This window comes from Natator depressus, chromosome 8 (genome assembly GCF_965152275.1).
Source record: "Natator depressus isolate rNatDep1 chromosome 8, rNatDep2.hap1, whole genome shotgun sequence".
In the NCBI taxonomy this organism is placed as follows: Eukaryota; Metazoa; Chordata; order Testudines; family Cheloniidae; genus Natator; species Natator depressus.
This window is the reverse complement of record NC_134241.1, coordinates 55219815-55240364: the sequence shown is the minus strand read 5'-3', so window position 1 is coordinate 55240364 and position 20550 is coordinate 55219815. Positions and strand designations below refer to the sequence as shown.

The 20550-nt window shown below is 42.7% G+C and overlaps 2 protein-coding genes across 4 annotated transcripts in view; one reads left to right on the top strand and one right to left on the bottom strand.

Annotated features, from left to right (window-relative positions):
- SWT1 (SWT1 RNA endoribonuclease homolog) overlaps window positions 1-15520 on the bottom strand; it is a 62958-nt gene extending 47438 nt beyond the window's left edge. Inside the window, exons 1-5 of one of the 3 annotated variants that reach the window (XM_074961133.1) lie at window positions 15414-15520; window positions 10906-10980; window positions 9425-9508; window positions 2741-2802; window positions 353-1121 (exon numbers count right to left, since the gene is read on the bottom strand). In XM_074961133.1, coding sequence (XP_074817234.1) covers window positions 353-1121; window positions 2741-2802; window positions 9425-9508; window positions 10906-10971 — 981 coding nt within the window. In that variant the 5' untranslated portion in view covers window positions 10972-10980; window positions 15414-15520. Of the gene's footprint in view, window positions 1-352; window positions 1122-2740; window positions 2803-9424; window positions 9509-10905; window positions 10981-15001; window positions 15132-15413 lie in introns of those variants that run through there. The other 2 variants (XM_074961131.1, XM_074961132.1) reach the window with 2 other exon arrangements.
- Window positions 15521-15576: 56 nt separating this feature from the next.
- Window positions 15577-20550, top strand: part of TRMT1L (tRNA methyltransferase 1L) — a 56097-nt gene continuing 51123 nt past the window's right edge. The window contains 1 exon segment of the mRNA XM_074961134.1: window positions 15577-15886. Coding sequence (XP_074817235.1) covers window positions 15796-15886 — 91 coding nt within the window. The 5' untranslated portion in view covers window positions 15577-15795.

Genomic DNA, 20550 nt, shown 5'->3' with positions numbered 1-20550 from the left:
AAACAGAACTTGTTTAAATTAATGTTCTATTCAAATACTATCTTTGCAGTAGTATTAGAGTAAAGAATGCAGTGGGCATATAGAAAAGAGCAGAGAGTACATATTTAAAATTGGCACAATCATAATGATACAAAAAACATGTTAAGATGCTTTTAAAAAGTAGACAAGTGTCTTGTATAAATGAGGTTGGGATCAACAAATTCTTCATAGTTGTGGCCAAACTTAAGCCTACGTCTCCATAAGCAGAGGAAGAAGATATATACTGTCACCTAGAAACTACCATTTTTTAAAAAAAAAAAAAAAAAAACAACATTTGTCTACTACTAACTTGTCCAGGATTTTATTACTTTACCTGTCTTAAATGTAATGGTATGGCTTCAAAGGTCCTTCCTTCAGTTCTTGAACTACTAATAGTTTTGCTGGAATCAGGATGCTGTTTTTTCTCTTTAAGATACTGCCATTCCTGAGATGTTGCAGCTGAATAAAATGATGGTATATGTTTAGTATCATGGTGATTTTTGTTAGATAGTTCTTTGGAGTTTTGTAGTTGTTCTTTCTTCTTACAAGTCTTCGATGATGTGTGTGACATATTAGTGGGGAAACTGCCATCTCCTGCAGTCTTTGGAAAGGTGGCTGAGGGCTTTTTCAGAATTCTGAAGTCATCACTCAATTTTTTTGATCCATGCAACTTCTTACTTAGCAAGTCTATAGGAGAAGTAGCTACCTTGAACTTCTCCAACATAGTTTGTTCAACTCTAGCCTTTAGTTTGCTGAGCTCAGTTTTCTCTTTCTTCTTCCTCAGCTTGTCTTTCTGGATTGCAAAACTATGCCGCACCATTTTCCCTCCTGTTCCATCATTCTCAAAATAGTGGTCTTTTTTACAGCTTTCCCTGCTAGTAGGGACCACACCAGAATCGCTTTGGCTTTTCTCTCTTCCATGTTTAACATCATTATGTTTAAACTGTATAGATATCCTTTTTCGCTTCTCAGTTTGAGTCAAAACAGCACTAATTGTTTTGCTATCATTTGAAGACTCTCCTTGGAACCCTTCAACAGTGCCTTGTGGAACATAAGAACTTTGCTTTTGTTTCTTCTCTTCAACATATTTATGTCCTTTGAATCTGCAGAAATGTTACATAAATGGAAGTTACATTATAAAGAAAAAGTTACAATATAACTTAGCGTGATTGAAATCAGCAAACAAAGAGAAGCCTGAACTAGACTGTTACTGTACTTATTCACCCAGCTAGTTACTGCTAAGTATTTGAAATTTCATTAATTTACTCTGAATTCAGGACAACATCGATCCCTTAAAAGAGTTCGGGGGTGGGGGGGAAGAGGGGGAAGATATTTTTGCTTCTCATGGACATGCTTTGCTCTCACTGGTTTTACATCTTGCATAATTTTCTTAATTTGCTGACCAAAAAAAGGTAACATAGGGTCACTGTCTACATTGTACCAGCCTGGTACAATGATTACAATATTGCAGTGTCCTCAACATTGTTAAGACACTGTTCAGTCTTATAGCATAGGCAAGATTGGTTAAAATGCTGTTCATATACCTGAGCTGAACTTGCTGAAATTCAAGGATATAGCCCTCAGGTTCTGTCTGCACTGTGGGGAATAGCGTAGTAATCAGGTAGTACTTATAAAGTAGATGAGACCCAAGTCTAGTTACGGCATGCACTGCAATTTCAGCCTGAACAGAGATTCTTAATCATGGCAAAATGTCTGTAGCAGTCTTTTTATTTTTTATTAAAAAACAAAATGATGCAACATTAGTGTAATAATTTTGAAATATTTATGCCCATAACGCTTTTTGCATCTGTGTTCAACACAGTGACAGTCACCCACCATGCTTCAGTCATGCTAGGGGTAGCCAAAAGCGAAGTTTTGTCTAGCACAAATTGAAAGGGGGCGGGGGAGAGAAAAAGATGCCCCTTTTGCAAATGAGCCCCAAGATATGCTAAAATTATTATAGTTCAACGTGTTCAAAAATAAAGTCAGATATTGTTCCACTGGAGACCAATAAAAACCACTGAAAATGTAGTTAATAGAAATCCTAATAGATCCATTAGTTATCATAAGAGTATAAACATTTAGTCAACAATAACTGAGGAATCCACTTAAGGTATGAATTCACAAGTCAGTCAAAAGAGCACTTTGCCATTACACAACTTGACTGATTTCTCGGTGCCTGTAACCTTGAAAATTACTTGAAGCATCGAGTTAGGACAACTGGATTGATTTGGGGGCTAACAAAAATGGAAAATGAAAGATATTATACTTAATGCAAAATCCTCCTCTAAATTACACTATGGCTCTCTACTGTACATTTTGCTTTTGTTCCATGCCCAGTACTTCTGCTGACGTCTACAGAACAACAACATGCAACACAGACATTTCCGTTACAAAGCCCACTGTTCAGAATGAGGAGGATAACACTGTCCCTGATCTCCAGCGAGCAGCAGAAGGGTGTCATTCTTCTCTTGTTTAGCACAAGTTTATAGTGAATTTAAAAAAAAAAAATCTTAAGGACCTCATTTCTTAATTACCATCACAACCTGACTGACTTAGGCAGAGTCCATTCATGAATTCAAATGGAAATATTTTATCCGTTAAGGCCCAATTCTCTATCACCGCACAAGTAAAAAATCCAATATTTTTGCTAAAATACTAAGCACTATCCTGTTGATATTTTACAAAAATGGTTATGTTTAGCAACAAAGCAAGCATTTACCTTTGAAATTCTAGCTGTCCTCTTATGTTACAGATTCCTGTCTCTTCTGATTTCTGAAAAAACTAAAAAAAAAGTTAAAAACTTTAACAGGAACCACTAAATTGCAGTAAAATAAAAAAAAAAAAACTCAGTAAAGAATGTGTTATTGTGACCTATCACTGGATACATTAACATTTTTACTAGCTAAACTCAAACTGGCCAGCTGCTTCATTACAATGTATTTGCTTCACTGTATTCTGTTGCATTTTAAGAAAACTCAAGGAACAAGTGAGTAACAGCATACAAACAGACCTGGATTACAAAAGAGAAACAAAGTATAACTGATTACAGATCTTTACAATACATGCATATCCTATATTCTACAAAGAAACCAGTAGATAAAGAATATACGTTATCCAAATTGTTTTCTAGAAGCTTCTATCTAGTCTAGAACAGAGTTTTGACACTGTTTGGTCACAATCATATTAGCCAGCATCAGAAAGTTGTTCGGTTTTTTTAAACAGAGTTTCAACAGTTTCCTGAAATGAGTAAAAGTTCTGAAGTCTTCTCTACATTGGAGGAAGTTTTCCAAGAACTCACCACCATTGAACTGAACTGGAATTAACAAATGGCACTAACACTGGAAGTCCTAATTCAACAGATTGCCACACATTGCTGGACTTTAAGTACGGTGTCATGTAATTTTGCTCAAAAGAGATGTATCCACAGTATTCGGTCTTAAAGTGCTGGTGGTAGCCAGCACCCCATCCAGACTAGGGCTTCCAACACTGCTATCTCCAATGAGCCTGAATAAGTTAGCAACAGCCTAAAAGTTTCCCTAGTGTGGAGGCCTTGTACAAATGGAGCATCAGACCTCGTCCCTGTGCACAATCAGGTCAACCTAATCTCCTACTGTATATTCCATCGACCTAGCTACTGCCTCTTGGATTTACTACAGCAATGGAAAAATCCCTTCCATCATTGTAGTAAGCATCTACACTACAGTAGTACAGCACGACAGCAGCTGTAGTGTTTGTAGGATACACATCCGCTTACAACAGACCTCTCCCCCAGATAATCAATATCTAGCCATCAGATCAAGTTCAACATGACTAAAACAGAGCTCTCTCTTAATCCCCAACTCCCTTCTCAATCTCTGTGAACAATACCACCATTCTGCCCATTACTCAGGCCTGTATCTTGGACATCATATTTGGCTGAGAAAGAAAAAACACATTGTTTGCTTGCACCCAGCTTACCAAACAACCAGATTGCGCCAAATCAATGAGCTGTCCACTTCATTATTTACCACCAATTTGTGTGTCACGTGCAAACTTTCAGTGATGACTGCTTTCTTCCAAGTCATTAATAAATAAATAAAATAAAATAAAAAAATTATATAGCACAGGCCAAGAACCAATCCCTGTGGTACACACTAGAAACACACCAGCTCAATGGGGATTCCCTATTTATAGTTACATTTTGAAATTTATCAGCCAGTTTTTATTCCATTTAATGTGTGCCACATTAGAAAAAACCTAGCACAAAAAAAAAAAAAAAATCAATATCATGCAGTACTAAGTCAAATGCCTTAGAGAAGCCTAAATATATTACAACACTATTGTCTTTATCAACCAAACTTGTAACCTCGTTTAAAAAAAAATCAAGTTGTTATCTATTTTCCATAAACTCATGTGGATAGGCATTAATTATATTATACTCCTTTAATTCTTGATCAAATCATATACTCTATTAACAGCTCTATTATCTTGCCAAGGATCAATGTCAGGCTGACAGGTCTACAATGACCCTGGCCATCCCATTTAAGAACGGCCATACTGGGTCAAACCAAATGTCATCTACAACCAGTATCCTGTCTTTTGACAGTGGCCAATGCCAGATGCCCCAGAGGGGGATGAACAGAACAGGTAATCATCAAGTGATCCATCCCCTGTCGCCCATTCCCAACTTCTGGCATTTACTCTTCTTAAATGCTGGAACATTAACTTTCTTCCAGTCTTCTGGAACTTTCCCAGTGCTTCAAGATGTATCGAAAAAATTAACATTAATGGTTCGGCGAGCTCCTCAGCCAGCTCTTAACTTGAATGCAAGTTTGGACCTGCTGATTTTAAAATGTCTAACTTTAGCGGCTTTTATTTAACATCTTCCAGAGATAGCAGTGGAATGGAAAGTGTTATCCATATGTTGAAACTATGTATCAGTTTTTTCCTTTAAATACAGAACAAATATTTATTGAACACTTCTGCCTTATTAACATTTCTTCTTGTGTTCCTTTGTAGAAAATTGATAAGGAAAGCAAGTTATATTTATGGCTTATATTAATGACTATCAACTTCCTCTTTATTCCATCTGTTTTTAATACTCTCTCTCTATTTTATTTATATATATATATATATGCCTTCACTTTTCCTCCAAGCCAGATCATTGTTTTAAACCAGCATGGGCTACTTCCTCAATTGTGGCTTTCTTAAAATGATTCCCCAATCACTCGCATACATTTTTCTGATTAACATCACATGACTAGGGCTCCTATGAGGTTAGTTCTCATGCAGTCACCGGGACAACAGAAGCAAATCTGACATATTATGCAGTAGGATGCCTGTGAGGTACAGGTGTCTGTTGAAGCCATCCGCCCATCGTGTTTTATGCTTTCCAGGGAGTCTCTTCCATTTTCCTTTCATTGGCTAAGTCAAAGATGATTCTTGCAGGGAAGATAGTAGGCATTCAGAGCAGATGACGAAATCACCTTTGAGAGCTTTGGGTGACTGTGAGAGCAGGACCTGTTTAGTTAGAAAACTGATCTCTTCATTTGACTTTAAATTTGTACAATTGGAGGTTTTCAATCATTCAGAGATGTTTCGTCTGAATGGAGTCCAATTTCTTTAGTCCTAATAGTTGGGGCCATGTTTCAGTCCCTTAGGTCAAAATATTAACCACTGAAGCATTATATCGCCTCAGCTTCATCTCCCCACTTGTGTTTGGTTTATGCAAAATGTTCTTGATGAAGTGCCCCACTACAGCGGATACTTTTGCATGAATTCTTTCTTGATACTGCTCAGGTTATCAACAGCAGAGACAAGGTAGATGAAATCACAGACAACCTTGCTGTTGGCCCTAGAAGCTAAGGGGATGACCACTCAGTCATGTTCAAAATCGCCAGCCACAAAAATTAGGATTTTACCCCAATTAATTCTCAGGCTGACTTTTGCCACTGAACTTTCCAGGACTTTAAGTGCAGCCACTAGCTTGTCTACTGATTCAGCAACTAGTGCTATGTCATCAGGAAAGTTGACAACGGTGAGGCTCTTATCAAAGCATATGCCTAAATTGCACTGACTTAGACAGCATGCTTGACCAGACATCATGATGGTGGCACTGAAGAGTTCTAGGGCAGCAATGCATCCTTGTCAGATGCCGAACCTAATCTGGAAGAATGTAGTTCTTTTCCCATTTGCAAGAAACAGTCATATTGGAAATGGAACATTCTACATAACTTTTCAGTGAGGCCTGCAAGTTTTAAGATCAGCCAAAGTGACTCCTAGACAGAGTCAAACGTGGTCCCAACATCTAAAAGTGCAACATGAATGGAGTGCTTGAAATCTGATGTCTTCTCAGTAAACTGGTATGCTGTGAAGATTTTCTCCATTGTGGAATGGCTGCAGTTAAGCCAGCTTGTTGTGCTCTTCTCTTGCTCCTTAAGAAATCAGCAGCCTGAGCCAACAAGACAGAAGCAAACAAACACTTTCCCTTGGACAAATAAAAGTAATGCCAAGAAGTCATTTGCTGCCTATAGATATCCAAATCAATAAAATATCTTTTAGCCAGACAGGACTGACTCTGTTCCCCAGATGATACTGAACAGTGTACAGTCACAAAAGAATAGCTGGTCCAGCACTTTTTAACAGTTCTGCAGAAATTCCAGTTTCCTGATGCCATATTTCTGTAGATTTTGACAACAGTATATTGGCAAAGATCATTTTATGCAGAATAGGTCAACTCGGCAGCAGACTTAATGTCAGGGTCCAAAGAAACTGGGGGTGCATTTAACAGCAGGCTGAAGCAGTCATTCCGGCCTGTCATGCACTCCATCTCTGCATTGATTAGCTAACCAGAACTGGAATAGATTGCACAAAGTGAACGACCTCTCTCATCAATAAGGTCATGCATGTGTTGATAAAAGGAAGCAACACTGCTCCTGGCAGAAGCTTCCTTGAGTACGATGGCTTTGGCTTCCACAAAAACTTTGCAATCAGTACGTATTACTTTATTATAAGTGCTATTTAGCTTATGATACATGACCATATCACCTCTCAGAGAAGTCATAGGACACTGTTCAATGCTGGTTAAGATATGAACAGAGATCCAGGGTTTCTTGACTCTTTTTTGGGACCAACAACAGTCATAGCAGCATACATTACCAGGGCTCTGAAGTTCATCCAGGTGGACTCACTATTAGTCTACTCTGGCAGGGTCTCAAATCATTCAAGATTTCAATGGTTTCAAATTTTAATCGATTTTTGGTTCGAAAATTTGAATTTTGGTAACCTTTTTATTCTACAAAAGGAAGCCTGCAGAGACTAAGATGTGGTCAGCATTATCAATCTCATCAGACCAATAAATTCTGCAGTTGCTGATAGACATATGGAATCTGTTTCACACCCCTGATTATTTTTGTTGCCCTTCTCTAAACCTTTTCCAATTCTAATACATCCCTCTTAAGATGAGGCAACCAGAACGGCATGCAGTTGTCTTGGGTTCCTACATAGCATAGGGCCGTTATTATTTGTCTCCTTCCTGCTAAGTTGCAGAAGTTTTAAATTTAATAGCATACCAAGTTCACTAGGGAATCACAGAATATACCATATTACCCTCACAAAGCCTTAATTTTGGTTATATAGAACTTCTCTCATCGTTTTCTGAAGAAGTGCTCTGTGGGGTGTATTTTTAAGTTAGAAAAATACTAATTTTGCAATTATATAATAAAATTGTAAAAAATTAGTTTAAAATGACCAAAAGTTTGCTTTGGTAAAAAAGCTAGTGTAGTTAAAACTGTAACAATTTTCCTTAGTACATTATATATAAGCCCCTTTGCTTTTGGTAAAAGTTGGTTTAAACTGAAAAAAATCCTGGGTTTTACAAAAAGTATTATTAGTTTTCTCCACCCCCACCCCTCCAAATTTTTATCCTACTTTTGTATCATTCAAATGTATTAAAACAAACAAACAAAAAAAAAAAAACACAAAAAAGAACTTGTTTTATTAGGAAAATACAATACATAGCATGAGAGATATGTATTATGATAATACATTAGTCTGTATGTATATGCAAAGCTACCTGTTGAAATAAGGCTATGTATTAGTCTAGAAGATACCTACAACAAACAGGCACACACACGTAAGCGCTGAAGTACATGTGCATTTCAACGTATTGATGAATCTCATGCCCACCAAGTACACATTTCAAGCTGTTAGCAGATACCAGTTTAAAGATTTGACACACTAAAATGGGAGCCGGACCTGCTGACAGCTTCCGGGGTGCAGCACAGTGCCCCAGGACAGGAAGGAAGCCTGCTTTAGCCCCACCCCACTCTGCTGCTGACCAGGAGCTACCAGAGGTAGAGCCCGTGCCCCAACCCCGAGCCCTAGCCCTGAGCCCCACCCAAACCCACAGCCCCCTCCTACACCCCAAACCCCTCATTCCCATTGGCCCCAGCCCAGAGCCCCCTACCATACCCTGAACCCCTCATCCCTGTCCCCACCCCAGAGCCCTCATCCCCTCCTGCACCCCAACCCCATGCCTCAACCTGCAGCCCCCCCTGCACTCCAAATCCCTCAACCCCACCTCCCCAGCCTGAAGCCCCCTCCTGAACCCCAAAACCCTCATCCCTTGCCCCACCCCAGAGCCAGCACCCCCAGCCCAGAGCCCTCACCCCTCCCAAACCCAACCCCCTGCCTCAACCCACAGCCCCCTCCCACATTCCAAATCCCTCATCCCCACCTCCCAGCCCGGAGCCCCACAGCTCCCTCCTGCACCCCAAACCCCTCATCCCCACCCCCAGCCCTCATTGCCTCCCAACTCCCTGCCCCAGCCCAGAGCCCCCTCCTGCACCCTGAACCCTCATTTCTGGCCCCACCCAGAGCCACACCCCCATTTAGAGCCTTCACCCTCTCCCGCACCCCAACCCCCTGCCCAAGCGCAGTGAAAATGAGTGAGGGTGGGGGAGAATGAGCCCCCGAGTGAGGGGGAAATGTAGTGAGCAGGGGACGAGGCCTCGGGGCAGGAGTGGGGCTAGGGTGTTCGGTTTTGTGCCAATAGGAAGTTGGCAACCCTACTCTCTACTGTTGCATGCCTGCACATGTGTGAGAGAAGAACATACAAAACAATACCTATTGCTGATAAGAGAGGTCAATAATGGGTACTGCTGAATATATCCAAGACACCTAGAGGGACATTTCTACTATGTTTCCATTGTACCTGTATGTAAGGTAATTATTTATTATATTGCAGTAGTGCCTGGAGATCCCTCCTTAGATCAAAGATCCACTGTGCTAGTCACTATACAAACAGATTATGAGATAGTCCTGTCCTAAAACTCAGTTTATATTGGAAACAAGATAGACAAATGGTTAAGGGGGAAAAGATATTGGACATAATCCTTTTATAAAAGTTTTAGACACTACTCACCCAGTTCCTTTTCTCTGAGGAAGGTGTTGAGCTTGCCAAGCTGCATGCCTTTGTTTTATTACTGGTAGTCTTAGAACAAGAAGGCTGAAAGAATATAATTGAGACGCAAACAAGAGGGAAATCATCAGGTGATTATAACATTTTTAATTTTATGCTGTATTCATTTTTAAGTACACATTTGCTACGTAACTAAAGTCTGAGAAATTTGTTTGCCAAGAATCAAGTGTGATGTACTTATATTCATTTTCTCCTCACACACATTATTCCTTTTTCCAAAAGCCTCCCAGTGCCTATAATCACCTTCAGAGAATGCCATAAACTCTGCTAGCCATATTTCTGCACTTTTCCAAACTACTCCCACTTTCAGGAGCCTGTATAACACCATTTGATGGCTCTCTCTCTCACTTCATCCCTCCTAAATTCTGAGTGAGAAAACTTGCTAACCTGAATTACTGGTTTGTCAGTAGCATAGCACACAGCCACCAACAAAAATAAAATAAAATCCACAGAAGGTTGGGAGATGATTTTGACTGTGTGTGCAAGCGTGGCCAAACTGGTCAGTCTCTACGTAAAAGAATAAATGGACACAAATCAGATGTCAAGAATTATAACATTCATTAACCAGTCGGAGAACACTTCAATCTCTCTGGTCACGCGATTACAGACATGAAAGTTGCGATATTACACCAAAAATCTTCAAAACCAGACTCCAGCGAGAGACTGTTGAATTGGAATTCATTTGCAAATTGGATACAATTAACTTAGGCTTGAATAGAGACTGGGAGTGGCTAGGTCATTATGCAAGGTAACCTACCCCCCCCCCCCCCCCGACGTTCTTGTTAAACCCTGGATTTGTGCTGGAAATGGCCCACCTTGATTATCATACACATTGTAAGGAGAGTGATCACTTTAGATAAGCTATTACCAGCAGCAGAGTGAGGTGGGGGGAGAGAAAACCTTTTGTAGTGGTAAACACCCATTTTTTCATGCTTTGTGCGTATAAAAAGATCTTCTATACTTTCCACAGTATGCATCCGATGAAGTGAGCTGTAGCTCACGAAAGCTTATGCTCAAATAAATTGGTTAGTCTCTAAAGTGCCACAAGTACTCCTTTACTTGTTAAAATACTGGCAGCACATCACTGGCTCCTAATCTAAAAAAAATGAGGATCACTACTCTGCCTTCAGCTGTATCTAGGAGATAAACACTGCTTTCTGATTGACAATTTCTCTTAGGAAAAAAATGCATATACCAAGAGGGAATCTTCTCTGACAAGTTCTATACCTAAACTGCTCACAGCCTTCCTGAAAATCAGGAGTGAAACTTAAAAGAAGCTCACTGAGTCACTCTTGTTACTGCCCTCATGACCCTATCTTTCCTCTCAGCCACTGATTCATTCCTCTGACTATTAAGCATCTGCTAAGCAATTGAAACTCTGCTTTAAAAGTATGTTATTTTCACAAGAGTATTAGTTTTCTTACTTTGTTATCCAAGGCATCCGAACTTCCCTCCTTTTGCTTAGACTTCTTGGATTTCTTTTTGGACATCTCAAATCCCTAAAGAAAGTAATGTTAATCAATATTATTTCAAAATTATCTTTCCACTTCTTGCCAAATACATGTAATTTAATCTTTAACAGCTGCATCAAATGTGATTGTGGGGAGAAAAATACTTTAGACTTAACTTTCCTCTCCCTGAATTCATCCTCATGAGTTCTCATTTTTTTCCTATTTACACTTAATAGAACAATAAAAGCAGACCTCTAGTAGAGCTGGATTCTAAGATCTCACTTTAACACTAGAGAAATACGGGGGAGGGGGGCGAGAGAAACAAAAAAACACCTACCACAACACACGCTTCTCTCTGGGGGGAGAGAGAGCAAATGACGAGATAACTGGCTCTGTGGATGAGGGGAAAGCGGTGGACGTGTTGTTCCTTGACTTTAGCAAAGCTTTTGACACAGTCTCCCACAGTATTCTTGCCAGCAAGTTAAAGAAGTATGGGCTGGATGAATGGACTATAAGGTGGATAGAAAGTTGGCTAGATTGTCGGGTATCAAGTGGAGTGTCCCAAAGGTCAGTCCTCAGACCAGTTTTATTCTTTATCTTCATAAATGATCTGGAGGATGGTGTTGATTGCACCCTCAGCAAGTTTGCAAATGACACTAAACTGGGAGGAGAGGTAGATATGTTGGAGGGTAGGGATAGGATACAGAGGGCCCTAGACAAATTAGAGGATTGGGCCAAAAGAAATCTGATGAGGTTCAACAAGGACAAGTGCAGAGTCCTGCACTTAGGACGGAAGAAACCCATGCACCGCTACAGACTAGGGACTGAATGGCTCGGCAGCAGTTCTGCAGAAAAGGACCTAGGGGTTACAGTGGACGAGAAGCTGGATGAGAGTCAACAGTGTGCCCTTGTTGCCAAGAAGGCCAATGGAATTTTGGGATGTATATGTAGGGGCATTGCCAGCAGATCGAGGGACGTGATCGTTCCCCTCTATTCGACATTGGTGAGGCCTCATCTGGAGTACTAAGTCCAGTTTGGGGCCCCACACTACAAGAAGGATGTGGAAAAATTGGAGAATGTCCAGTGGAGGGCAACAAAGATGATTAGGAGACTGGAACACATGACTTATGAGGAGAGGCTGATGAGGGAACTGGGATTGTTTAGTCTGCGGAAGAGAAGAATGAGGGGGGATTTGATAGCTGCTTTCAACTACCTGAAAGGGGGTTCCAAAGAGGATGGATCTAGACTGTTCTCAGTGGTAGCTGATGACAGAACAAGGAGTAATGGTCTCAAGTTGCAGTGGGGGAGGTTTAGGTTGGATATTAGGAAAAACTTTTTCACTAGGAGGGTGGTGAAACACTGGAATGTGTTACCTAGGGAGGTGGTGGTATCTCCTTCCTTAGATATTTTTAAGGTCAGGCTTGACAAAGCCCTGTCTGGGATGATTTAGTTGGGGATTGGTCCTCCTTTGAGCAGGGGGTTGGACTAAATGACCTCCTGAGGTCCCTTCCAACCCTGATATTCTATGAAATGACATGGAAGATTAGACAAATTATTAATGCATTATTGGAAGGCACTCAGCTACTATGGTGATGAGCATGGTATAACAAAGTAAAAAAGAGCTTCCCTGTCTTCAATTATACAAATACCTTGTTCTTGTGAACATTTCATAAGTTTGTGGAGCTGGACCTCCATTTTTCTTCTCTCTCCTTTTATCTGTTGCTGCCTTATGAACTTATTGCAAAGAAGAAAATTATCACCGTTGAGCTGTGAAATCACTATTTTATTCCCCTCCTAATTTCTTCTCCTTTCCACTCTTCCAGTGGAATCTTGTAGGACTGCATTAAAGCTACATCCCTGAAGTATGCACAGAGAGAGGGACCAACTGATCCTAGAAGACTGATCTTTTTGAATGCAGCAAGCATGAAGCATGGGCTGTGAGAGGTGGCCAAGTTGCCCAGAAAAACCTTTGATCCAGGACCCCATCCCTAAGCATACGGGGGCGGGGGTTAGATATGGTGGCGGGGGGGGGGGGGGAGTTTGCTATCTTAGGTAGGGGAAGAATGCATGGGGGAAAAAAAAAATCCACTGGAAGTAGAAGCTCTTTGCACCCAGCAACCCAAACTGCACAATCTGGCATTTAGTTGGAATAGTGGTAGAACTAGTTTCAAAGATCAAGGACTTTTCAGACCCCTCCCCACTGGAAAAAAAAAAAAAAATTAAGAAAAGGGACATTTTCAGGTAAGGTAGGCCTAAAAAGTTTGATTTCAGGATGGGTGGGAAACTGTTTGTAATGTTAATGAAAAAAACATTTTCATTAATTTTAAAAGAATTTCTGATCATAAAACATTTTTGGTTTAGATTTAAAGTTCCCCTAAAATATTAGTGAACCAAATATGAGAGAAAGCTTTGGTGCACAAGAACTGAAATGTGCAACTGATTTGTGTTAGTTTCATCATCATATATAACTTAAAAGAAAAATGCAAACTGAAATTAAATCAGAAAAAGCAAATTAAATTTTTAACTCCGATAAACTCAGGTGTTCTTAAAAACACACATAATGACGTTTTTCTAACAACAGTCTAACCCAATTTATTTATTTGGCCTATGCAATCCAGTCAAGCCAAGCCACAGCACTCTTATCAGCAATGTTCAAGGCACAAAGACCATCAAAAAGTTGAGTTATTTTGTAGTCCTCAACAACGTGCGTCATGGTTTGTGGCTGCCCACACTGATATAGTGGACTGTCTCTAAAACACCACTAAATTCTGCTGCAGCACAAATTCCATGTCCAGTACAAAACCAGCTAAGAAAGCTCCATTGCCTTTGTGGTAAATAAAACACAGGTTGATGCTGAGTGGAGTCCGAGACAAGATAATTATTTGTCAGTCTGTCTGCGGACCATGAAGCTTGCCACGTGTCTTCGACTGTAAATCCCTCACCCGGTAAACTTATCCACAATGGGTGCTGTGAGGGCAGATGATCATGTGGTGGATTAAACAAGTGTTTAATTAATGGTAGATGTGGCATATCACACAATTTTGTTATGAGCTTTGCTACACTTTCCACTCTATGAACAGTGAGTGGAGCAATATTGCAGAGAACTGGTAACTATAGTAGAGGAGTAGATTTAAGTGTGCCTGAAATAATATGCTGTATGTAATGTTGATCATCCTTGTATGAGACGAGTAAGCCCAATAAAGTCATATCACGGAATCATAGAATTTAAGGCCAGAAGGCATCACTAGATCATCTAGTGTCACCTGTCTATCACAGGCCACTAACACCACCCAGCAACCCAAATTACACCAAAGTATTACAATCCTCAGCAGACCAAGCCCCTGGATGCCACAGGCAAAGAACTGGAGAACCAAGGTACACCAATGCCCAATGCCCCTGTGATGACAGGGAAATGATTCCAGACGATCCGGGCAAGCAATCTACACCCCATGCTACAAAAGAAGGCAAGCCCCCGCCCCCTACTCCATGGTCATTGCCAATCTGACCTAGGGGAAAATTCCTACTCAGCGCCACATATGGTGCTCAGTTAGACCCCAAGCATGTGGGCAAGAACCTGCCTAACACTTTCAGGCTTATTATTATTATTATCACCATAGAGCCTAGGAGCCCTATTCATGGACTAGTACCCATTGTCATAGGCACTGTTCAAACACAGAACAAAAGATGGTCCCTGTCCCAAATAGCATACAATCTAAGCAAGAGACAACAGCTGGAAAAAGACAGACAGATGGGAGAGTACAAGTAAATAATGAGACAATATTGGTCAAGTTCTGTTTGTTTGTTTTTTTGTAGGCATCACGGCAAAGAAGTTTTAAGGAGGGTTTTGAAGGAGCATATGGATGTTTACAGGCAGCTCTTCTCAAGCATGAAGCTCAGCACGGGATACAGCACAAAGCTGATTGTTTTAAGAGTGAACAAATGGGCGATGGAGGCTGGCCTTCGAAGAAACGCCACCTGGAATGGGTGCGTCAGGTCTGTCAGTACTCACTATCCAAGAGCTATTCAGTAGGGTGACTAATCGCTGTCAGGACAGAAACTGCGAACTTACCTAAGCCCCTTTGCACCTCGCAGGTCAGTATCCTTGTTCCTAGTGCACCTACGATCGTGGCACCCACGCCAAAGAAGGGGAAGCAGAGAGAACTCCAGTCCGAGAACAGCTCGGTGCCGCCCCCCTCCCGCAGCAGCTCCAGCTGCTCCCCAGCGCCACCCCACCCCCTATGTTTACAGCAGCAGCAGCGGGGGCGGGATACCTCACAGACCCCGCGGGCAGCCTCCCTGCCACCCCCAGGAAATGCCCCATCCAGCCCCAGAGAACCACACGGCCCCTATCCCTCAGAGAAGGGGCAGCCAGCCACTCGCCCCCCGAGCGAGAAAGCGAGCGAGACTCTCTCCCAGCCAGCCCAAGGCAAAGGCTGGGGAACACAGACACCCCCACAAACACAGCCCGGAGCTCTACTCACTGTGGCGCCGTCTAACCAAGGCCCAACACAAACCTCATCCCACTAGCATTCTGGGTAGTGTAGTTTTCTCACTGCGCCTTTTGGCCGCTGGAGTCATTTGAACGTCACGCTCCCGGCCACGGGAGGGCAGTTGTTTGCCCGGTGTATTCTGGGTAGTGTAGTTTTTTGCAGATATGCATCTCAGGAAGCGTAGTTTTTATTGGCGGGGCCCGAACAACGGCAGCCCGCCCCCTTGCGGCGAGTCGGCGCGGCCGTCTGCCCAGTGAGAGGAAGCCAGCAGCGAACAGCACCCTTTCCCCTTCCCTGCGGTCAGGAGAGGCGTTTGCGGCTTCTGCTCGCGCTCCCTCGCCAGCCCAGTAGTTCCGTGCTGTGTGCGGGGAAGATGGCGGCTGAGGAGGCTGTAGTGGCAGCGCTGGCCCGGCTGCCCCCCGAACAGGAGGAGCCGGAGGAGGAGGAGGAGGCTGGAGAGATCAGTAAGGGAGCGGCTGTGGGTGGGTGCGTGGCGAGGGCAGCCTGCGGTCTGGGGACAGAGCTGTGGAAGAAAGACACCCCCCTGGGCCTTAGGGGCTGGGCTGGGCTGGGCTGGGCTGAGCTGAGGGGGGCGGGCGGGGGTCCGGGCCCTGCTCACCCGCTGCTGGGGGCTGGGCGCCGGGGTGCCATAGCAGCAGCATCCCCACCAAGCCCGGGAATGGGAGTCAGGACTCCAGGGTCCTGCTGCTTCCCCGGCTGCCGGGAAGATACTGCCACCTGCGAGCCGGGCCGGCTCATGGTGGTGAAACGCCTTGAGCGGATGGAGCTAGGGAAACGCAACGCCTCACCTGCCCCTGGTAGGTGGATAACCTGTGTTATTCCTACACTGCCAGTTCTCCTGCCTCTGGGACACTACTGGAGCCCATTGATGGAGCTGCCTCCTGCTCACAATCTCAGGGGCGTGATGCCCTGTCCTGGGGCAGAATTTCAGATGGGGGGGGCAACTTTAACCATGATTCTGGGGTGAGTTAGGCACCTGAAAACTGTAGGTGTTTTGCAGATGATAACTTAGAAATTAGCTGGCAGGAGCATTGTATCTAATTCCTATGTAAAGAAGGAAAATTAAATAAATATTATACTCATTTAGCTGTAGTAGTAACATGTTATGACATCTTTGTGTCAAGTCCCTTAAGAGACACTGGTTAGGTTCAAGATATTAATGTACGGTATATTCTTACTTTGTTATTAACTCTTGAATACAACAGTTGAAAGAGTTGTAGAAAAATCTAGATTCCTTTCTGCCATTTAGACTTCTTACTCTTTGCAGTTCACCAAGCTTGGAATAGGTCATTTAACTTTTGAAAACATCCTACTAGGGCAAGGCTCTGTGAGTTTATACTGCAGCTGCCTGGGGCTCTAGGGGTGTTACCATACCACAAATAATAGACTAGAAACTTACTTTAAACAAGAGTGAAACTGACACTTTCAGGTCTTTTTCACAGTATTGTCAAACCCTAATGTTCAAAAATTATGAGATTGGCTTAAAATCATGAGAGTATGTAAAAGTAATAGATTTTGTGTTCTTTTTGTTAGTCTTTGGCTTTTGCACCCTCAAGGGTGCACTGGGGTCACATTTTGAAGCTATCTCCACAGCCACGAGGGCTAGAAACTTACTTTTTCTTTATGAATGAAGGCTGAAATCATCACATATCCTTTGACTCCAGGAGCTGGGGTTTCAAGGAAAACAAGGACAAAATCATGAGAGCTGGCAACACTGCTTTCACTTCTGTCTAAAGGCTCGTTACTTTTAAAAAGGCTCTTAAACGCAACACTACAATGATTGAGTTGCAGTTCTCACAGGAGAATTTTTAAAACTAAACACTAAGAAAATTCCACATTTTAAAGTTGAGGGGGGAAAATTAGTCTTCTGAGGTATATCAGGGTCACTGCAGGCAGGAAAGGAAAATAAACAGGCACAGGAGCTCTTTCTCTTGAAAAAATATTGGAGGGTCAAACCTTCCAGTTCTTAATCAGGGAAAACTTCTATTGCCATCAGTGCCTCCACTCATAGATATTAACATTACACAATGAACATGTGATAACATGTGGTCAATAACTATACACTTCATACCTAAATATCTGAGCCATCTTATCCAGAATTATACATCTTATGTGCATTGGCTCAGGGACTACATTTTCTTCCATAGTCTGAGCAGTGCTGAACACACAGATAGTACCCAGTGAATTATACAAATAATGACAATAATCGTCTACTTTATGGACTCTGTGGCTGCAATTGCTGTGTTCTTTGTCCTGCAGTTGGCCTGAATACAGCTGAAACCCTAAGCATTTGAGGCATAAACATATCCGATACTTATGTGACACTTACTCTTTCCTTTCCTTTTCTCAAACTCAGAACAAAAAATGACAAAACAAAATGGTTTTCAGTTAAAATGTAAGATTTCACAGCAGCTATTGCTCTACAACCCAGCCTGGGGCAGAACCTGCCACCCTCCCAGGGTTAAGTGTTCTCCTCTCATCTGAATATAAGAACGGCCATACTGGGTCAGACCAAAGGTCCATCTAACCTACTTTCCTGTCTTCTGACAGTGGCCAATGCCAGGTGCCCCAGAGGGAATGAACAGAATAGGTAATCATCAATTCCTGTTGCTCATTCCCAGGTTCTGGCAAACAGAGGCTAGGGACACCATCCCTGCCTGTCCTGGCTAATAGTCATTGATGGACCTATCCTCCATGAATTTATCTAGTTCTTTTTTAAACCCTGTTATAGTCTTGGCCTTCACAACATCCTCTGGCAAAGAGTTCCACAGGTTGACTGTGCATTGTGTGAAGAAATACTTCCTTTTGTTTGTTTTTAAACCTGCTTCCTATTAATTTCACGTGGTGACCCCTAGTTCTTGTGTTATGAGAAGGAGTAAATAACACTTCCTTATTTACTTTCTCCACACCAGTCATGATTTTATAGACCTCTATCATATCCCCCTAAGTTGTCTCTTTTCCAAGCTGAAAAGTCCCAATCTTATTAATCACTCCCCATATGGAAGCTGTTCTATACCCCTAATCATTTTTGTAGGTCTGACTTTTGTTCTCTTTTTCTTCATCCTTCCTGACCTCTGTGCTGCTTCTGATGCTGTCAACCATGACATCCTTCCCAATAGCCTGGGACCGTTTGCTGGACGGTCAGAGAGCTAGCCTTCTTGGTTTTGCTCTCATCTAGCCGACAATCCGAGTCTCTTTTTTTCCCTCCTCCCCAGCATTCAGCAGAGAGAGAGGCTGAATCCAGAGAGAGTCCAGTGGATAGGGAGCTAGCCCTGAGAGACCTGCGTTCTACTTCCCTGTGGATTTCCTGTCTGACTCAGGCCAGTGCCTTAGGGACAGAGTTTCAAAGGTCTTGAGGCACCCAAAGATGCAGGTTAGGTTTACAAAGCACCACTTTTGAAAATACCATTAGGTGCCTAAATACCTTTGAAAATCTGGCCCTTAATCTCTCTGTGCCTCAATGCCCCATCTGTACAATGGGGATAACAGCACTGCTCTACCTCACAGAGGGTATGTGAGGAGAAATAGGTTAGACATTGTGAGATGCTCAGATCCTATGGTGATGGGGCCACATAATTACCACAGGTAGGGTGGGAACTTCTCTAAATCACTGCTGTCTCTTCGCTTGGTTTTGACCCCTTCTTTTCATCTATCCCCCTCACATCTCCCTCTTTTCTGAACGTAACCTTGGCTCAGACTTCTGAGCCTCCTGTGTTCTCTCTTCAACACCCTTCTCCTCCCTCCCCCTCACAGAGGGAATCCTGTTTTCAGGCTCATCTCATGCCTTCCAGATCCTTAATTTAAATTACCAGCACTTTCTTATCTTAATTCCCCCTGCCTCTGTTTATAAACAAAATACGACTCCCTGCCCCTGGGGAACAAACTGGGAGCAGCACTTCTCTTCTGCAGAACTCACATTCCACATTCAGGCTGTGCTGCAGTTAAGAGCTCTGCCTGGGGCTAGGATGTGCACTGTGAGCAGACCTGTACAAAACTCAGGGGCGAGGCAGGAGACCTCCTCCTGCCCTCCCTAAATGGTGCTGTGAATACTGTGTCAGAATATTCCCAACAGACAGGGATGCTTTTGCTGTACTATGCAGTATAAAGCTCTGGAGAACAAGTTTGAATGGACCCTGCCATTCAGAATAGCCCTGTCCTTTGTGAGGAGGTAACATCCGTCATGTATTTGAGTTCTTTGTCTTTTTACACTGGTCAAAAAGGCATTTAAACTAACTGGAACGCTTTGAGCTTACAACACCAGTTTACCTTGCATCTGTTACATGCACTAACCTTTCCAGTTGCTGGTGGTAGTTGGTTGGAACACGTGTGACAAGAGGCCAAACTTTCTGTTGTCCTGAATCGTTGGTTGCAAGGCCAACAGTGTGATCATCTAGTCTGACCTCCAGTACAACGTAGGCCATTGGACTTTCCCGAAATAATTTCTAGAGCCGATCTCTTAGAAAATCATGCAATCTTCATTTAAAAATCACCAGTAATGGAAAATCCACCAAGACTTTTGTAAATTGTTCCAATGGTTAATTGCCCTCACTGTTAACATTTTATACATGATGTCCAATCTGAATTATCTAACTTCAACTTCCAGCCATTGGATCATGTTATACCTTTCTCTGCTAGACTGAAGAGCTCATTATCAAAGGCCTTGTCTACACTGGCAAGTTTCTGCACAGTAAAGCAGCTTTCTGCGCTGTAACTCCCACGATGTACACACTGCCAAGCCACTTAGTGCGTAGAAACTGCGCAGTTGTAGCACTTTAAAAAAAAAATCACCCCAAGAAGAGGCATACAGCTTTCTGCGCTGGGGCTACAGTGCTGCGGTGCCAGTGTAGACACTGTGGTGGTTACAGCACTGCGATTGGCCTCCGGGAGGTGTCCCAAAATGCCTGCTCTCACCTCTTGTCATCAGTTTGAACACTACTGCCCTGCCCTCTGGTGACCAACCATCATCCCCACCCAAAATTCCTTTGGAAATTTGAAAGTCCCCTTCCTGTTTGCTGGTGATGTGTGCAGTGGTCTCAGCACATCTTTCCAGGTGGCCATGCCTGCTCCACGCACCAGGCGATCGCACTCTTGGAGCAATGCCGAGCTG